The 5,671-nt window shown below is 38.4% G+C and overlaps 1 protein-coding gene across 1 annotated transcript; it reads right to left on the reverse strand.

The window, feature by feature from the left end:
- Positions 1-632: 632 nt before the first annotated feature.
- Positions 633-3,777, reverse strand: LOC106536378 (elongation of very long chain fatty acids protein 6; the record flags this gene model as incomplete). The annotated part of the gene is given in 3 exon segments (XM_014033639.1): positions 633-2,022; positions 2,970-3,121; positions 3,646-3,777. Coding segments are annotated over 3 exon segments (709 nt in total), but the record flags the coding sequence as incomplete, so codon positions are not given.
- Between the last annotated feature and the right edge of the window lie 1,894 nt (positions 3,778-5,671).

Genomic DNA, 5,671 nt, shown 5'->3' on the forward strand with positions numbered 1-5,671 from the left:
ATCTTAGAATATGAAAACATTGGTGAATGCCACAAATTCTCCTAAATCACTCGTACGCACAACTTAAGAACAAATCTGTGCGTACGAATGGTTCTTACATGAGGCCCATTGAATCAATTTATAGTACTCATCATAGGTGTCTTTGGGCTGCACTTTGTCTGATCCCTCACCTAGGACCTGTTTGCCTTGGGTGACCCTACTGTGGGCATGCAGCCCCTGACAACATAGCTCCTAGGATCATTGGGACACTCAAACCTCTCCACCATGATAAGGTAGCAGCCCAAGGAGAGGCTTCATGTTGACTGGTGCAGCCAATTTTGTGCTACTGTTGACCAAAAATCTCCAGAGAAAAACAAACAAATAAACAAACAGTACGAAAACAATATGACTCCCGCTCGTGCTTCGTGTGCGGGGGTCATAATAAAATGTGCTGAGGATGACTCCGCAACCAAATTTCAGCTTTACTTGGTGAAATGGACCAAGTTGTTGCCATTCGTTTCACAATGTTGATTTGCTGTGGAAGCCATCTTGACTTCACAAAATAATCAGTTATACAGGTGTACACTCAATGATTAACATTTCATTAACTCTGTGAGGGTTCACGTAGGCCAGCAAGAGAGAGACACGGAGGATTTATGAAAACATGGTTCAAATTTATTTACAAAAACTCAAAAAACTGAAGCTTTGGGCCCATCAAATAGGTCAACATAAATTTCAACTAAAGGTACGGAAAATGGAGACAAGTAACAATTAACTTTTTATTACAATCTCACAATAAATAAATGTTAAACATAAAAACATCCATATTTTCCACTTGTATGTGGACCATTTTTAAAAACATCGAGTCCCAAATACTTTGTTCATGCAGTGAATAATCCTGTCATTTTATSAAGTCACAGCTTTTTCAGAATTCTGCTGCTCTTTTCTTCAAATTCTGACATGTTCACCATCATACATGTTATAATTAAATCAAATTCAGCTGCCCAAAATGTTTCTAGAAAATATGAAAACTTCTGTCATCAACCTGCGATTTACAAACTGATTTTAAAGRGGGGGGGGGGGGGTACAATCAAGTCATTTGTCCTGTTAACAGTCATGTATGTACACTGTAAAGCTACATTCTGACATTCATACAACTGAAGTCATTAAATCAAATGTTTTTGCTTCATTGTGACAAGTTTGCTGCTTTTAATTATTTTACAACAGGTTTTAAAACATTTCCTGAGTCTGATGTCAGCAGGTCTTACAGCAGTAAAACCAGTTCAACCAGTGGAGGAAAACATCTGTCCTGAGTTAGTGTCACATTTTCATCCATGCAGTTTCACCTGAACACCAGTCCAAATATATTCCTTCAAACAAATATACTGGGAAAGTTACTGACAGGTTGTGTACTCCTCCATACGCAAGTTAGTGTTTGTGTATTTAAAAAGTTCATATTTATACCCTCATTTTCAAATATTCCACATTTAAACAACTACATGATTCTTAACATTCATCTGAAGACATGAAACTGATGAAGTGTGTTTCAGAAAGCTTTTGCTGATTTTTAAATGTCTGCAGCAGCTTCAGCAGTCTGGAATCAGACTAATCCCTGCGCTCAGTCAGTCTTGGTGGTCTTGGCGTGGCAGCGCACGTACGTGTGGTAGAAGAAGTTGGAGAAGAGCAGCAGGTAGCTCAGGTACATGAGCGTGGCCCAGGTGATGTTGTCCAGGTGGGAGTGGCAGTTACCCTGCTGCATCCAGCTGTACACCAGCCCACTCACAGTCAGCCCCATGCCCATCTGAGCTATCTGAGCACTGGTGATGAGCACAGCAAAGGGGCGGGGCACGCGCAGCCCGGCGGCACGAGCCGCGTAATAACTGTACATGAGCGCATGCACCGAGTAGTTCATGGTCATAAACCAGCCGCCACCAGCCACCATGTCTTTGTAGGAGTACCAGGAGTAGAGCAGCACGGTGATGTGGTGGTACCAGTGCAGGAAGATGAGCTTCTGCTTCCTGAGCACGATGAACACTGTGTCTCCTGACCAAACAACAGAAAACACAGGATTAGTGAGAAGATCAACTACAACTCAAGTTCATTCAGACTTAGAGCAGTCAATGTTCGCTTTCATTCTGAAGACAGAATCTGTTCATCTGGTCATCCAGACAGTTTTTCAGCAGCCGGTGTTTCTTCAGTTTCAGGGCAGTRTGGCACATTAGCTCCCTCTAGGGGTCTCTGTTCTCCAGTACGAGTTCTCTGGTGGTCCACTGTCCTCCCACAGATCGATTACATGCATGCTAGGTTAACTGTTAATCTGTAAACTGTCCCAAGGTGTGGGGGAGAGCAGGAAGGGTTGGTTTTATGGGTTATATTATTATTATTATTATTATTATTCTGCTGACAGACTCCAGTGTGAAGCATGCTGAATTCACAGAAGTAAAGATGGACACATTAGCTTGTCCATCAGTTATGAAGGTTTGTGAAACCACCTCCCACCCTGTCTGATACAGAACTATCTGAAACTGAGGACATGGCAAATCTTAAAACATTAAATTAAAATAAAACCATCCATTTCATTAAGCTGCTGAAATCACCTGTATGGGTGGGAGCTAAAATGTGTTTTTTTTTGTTTGTTTATTTGATCATTTAAATCTGTASTTGTCAAAGTCCATTTAAGATTTAGTGTTGAATCAAAATATTTGTGAATACTTCCAGTATTGGAGATGTAGTACCCATCAATTAACATTAGTACCTTTTACCAGTTGTGTCATTGTCAGCTCAAACTGTGACCTTTAAWCCTTGCTTAGGTTTAGGCTTATTTCTGTGAAAATGTGTTCTTTTGTAAACCAGCACAAATAAACTTTTTTAAAAATCCTGGTTTTAATTAATTTGTAAATGTATTTTTGAGTGTTTACAACCAGATTGAGATGGGTCAAAAGCACGACTGGACTCGTGCGTTTCAAACAGCAGAACTATATTAAACTGACCGAGTTCTGGAGCCTTGCTGAGAACGAAGGCGTAGGCCCAGAATTTGCTGACCGGTCCGATGTAGAAGCTCTGGTCACAGATGGAGTGCTTGAAGCCACAGGAGCTCAGGATGTGAAACATGTAGGAACCAGTCCGAACCGCCCCGATGATGCTGAAACCACAGAGCAGAAAACAGATCCATGAGAAACCAGCTCATCTCAGCTTCACTGGATTCAACCAGTTAAAATAAAACTAAAGTACTAAAGATACAGTTGAAACCAGAAGTTTACATACACTCTATAAAAATACTTTTTTTTCACACTGTCTGATGTGAAGTCATAATAAACGTTTCCCATTTTAGGTCACTTAGAGTTAAACATTATTTCCATTTGCTAAATGCCAGAATAACGAGAGAATTCTTTTAGGCAGTTTTGATTAATTTCTTCAAAGTCAAAAGTCTCTTCATTAGTATTTGGTACCATTGCACTTAAACTGTATAACTTGGGTCAGCTTGTGAGCTTTTCACTATAGTTGACAAATTATGGCCCATTTTCTAAATTTAACCAGAATATTTTTTCTTTTGGGAAAAAATACTTATGTAAATGTCTGAATGAATACAAGTTTAAAAAGAAAAAGATAAATATATTCTTGACTTCAAAGCTTTTAGAGACTGAAGATCCTATAAAAAGGTGTTACCTGAACACGGCGAGGCTCAGAGACCAGAGGACGAGCGGCACTCGTAGGTTCAGTTTGGCTCGAGTCTTCATGTGGTGCTGACCTCCAAACACCAGGGCGGCGTACAGAGCACTGAACATGAAAGACTTGCTCCTGAAGGACAGAGGAAAACGGCACAGGTTTACGGTTGGGCCATGTTCACCACTTTGTTAAAACAGTTGAAGTGTAAATTAAACKTTTTACTCAAACATGATCCACTTTAACAGGAACAAACCTTGTTGGCTCTTTGTACCTATTTTGATTTATTACTTTGACTTTTGGATTTAAATATATGTTATTATTTGAATCATTGATCTTCTGTTTTTCTAAACTCATCTTGTTCAGGCTACATTTTTATATCTTAACTTTGAAGACATTTTACATATTGTTGTTCTTTCATTATTCAGATCACATTTATTCATAGACTCTCATCAGATTCGTTCCCCCAATCCCTCGTCAGACAGTTTTATWATCCCAAGCTTTTGTAGAACCTCATAAAACACTATTTTTGGACTATTAGGAGTAAATATAAAAATATACAGTGCATTGAAAAGTAAAGACCTAAATTCTACCAAAAAGACTAAATGTTTTAGAGGTTGGGGGAAAAGATTAAAGCTCTGATTAATTCTGTATCAAATAATTAAACAGCTGTTCTTAACTAAATCAAAAGTTTAAAGTTCAGCTTGAGGTATTTTTAAAAACTGTTTATAATAAATGAAAAATTCCACTTGTAATTTTACGTGTGCCGTCTTCAAACAACAAAAGAATTCCTGGTTTAATTTAATCCTAATGTATGTTTCAGAGTTTTCTTTTAAACCCATCAGAATGGAAAGGAAGAAAAGCAGCAGGTTATTAGGAAAAACTGTTTTTGTAAAAACTGAAGCTGGTGAAAATGTTTGTAAGAACATGAGTGAAACGTGTGAACACAGATCAACWGACACCAGAGTGGATCCAAACTAAAAACATGCACAGTCAGCACAATTATGSCATATGGGACAGGTTACTAAAAATACTAGGACAGCGATCTTCAGCTGAACTTAACATTAAGTGTGTTTGCTCTGGTTTCCAATCATCTACACTTAAGAAAACATTCAGAAGCTTTTATTTTTTAATTTCAGAAGATCTCAGTGGAACAGGAACAATCGTGTTTATAGAGACTCCACCCAGCATTCAGTCATTCACACAGACCTGAACCTGTTCTGAGTCTGTAGTATGCATGTGTGTGTGTGTGTGTGTGTGTGTGTGTGTGTGTGTGTGTGTGTGTGTGTGTGTGTGTGTGTGTGTGTACTTTAAGTCCTACAGGGCACCCCATAGCTCTGATCTGCATTCCTTACCCCTGGACTAATCTCTGCCCGCCTAATGTCTGATATGTGATTGGAACAATAAAGTTTTTACTCCTGAATCACTCCGTATGTGAACTTTGACAGGAATGTKAAACGTTTCAAAAGGATTTTCATTTCTAATTGTTCCAGAGTTGATGGGTGGTTCATATATTTTGAATTGTTTCAGAGACTGGCCTGACCGGATGGATAGTCCCGTGTCGTCACTGCAGTCTCACCTGAACACACCCCGCTGTTTCAGGTGAACATTTTATTCTGACTCAGCATTCATCAGGCAATCAGCCAATCCCTGTTTATAAACCTTACGTTTTATATTTATGGCAGAACTTMTTTAGGCTTAAATTTTATAATTTGTATTTTCTAAATGCGTGGCATTAGCTCTTCTGTTCRTCTTTATTAAAAGACTTGAGTAAATAGATTATAGAGCAATAAATAGATCAAATATTCTGAAGTATCATCAGTTTCTGTCAGCAGTCAGGCCTTTCATTAAATCAGTTCAGACGACACTGTGTCCAGAGTCGTATAAAGTACCTCAAAGTGATTCTTCAGTAAAAGTACAAGTATCTTATCATAAAAATACTTTGGAAAAGTTAAAGTATTCTCTAATAATATTACTTGAGTAAAAGTTTTAAAAGTATCTGATATTTTTTGTACTTAAGTGTCAAAAG

This window comes from Austrofundulus limnaeus, unplaced genomic scaffold, assembly GCF_001266775.1.
Source record: "Austrofundulus limnaeus strain Quisiro unplaced genomic scaffold, Austrofundulus_limnaeus-1.0 Scaffold1795, whole genome shotgun sequence".
NCBI lineage: Eukaryota > Metazoa > Chordata > Actinopteri > Cyprinodontiformes > Rivulidae > Austrofundulus > Austrofundulus limnaeus.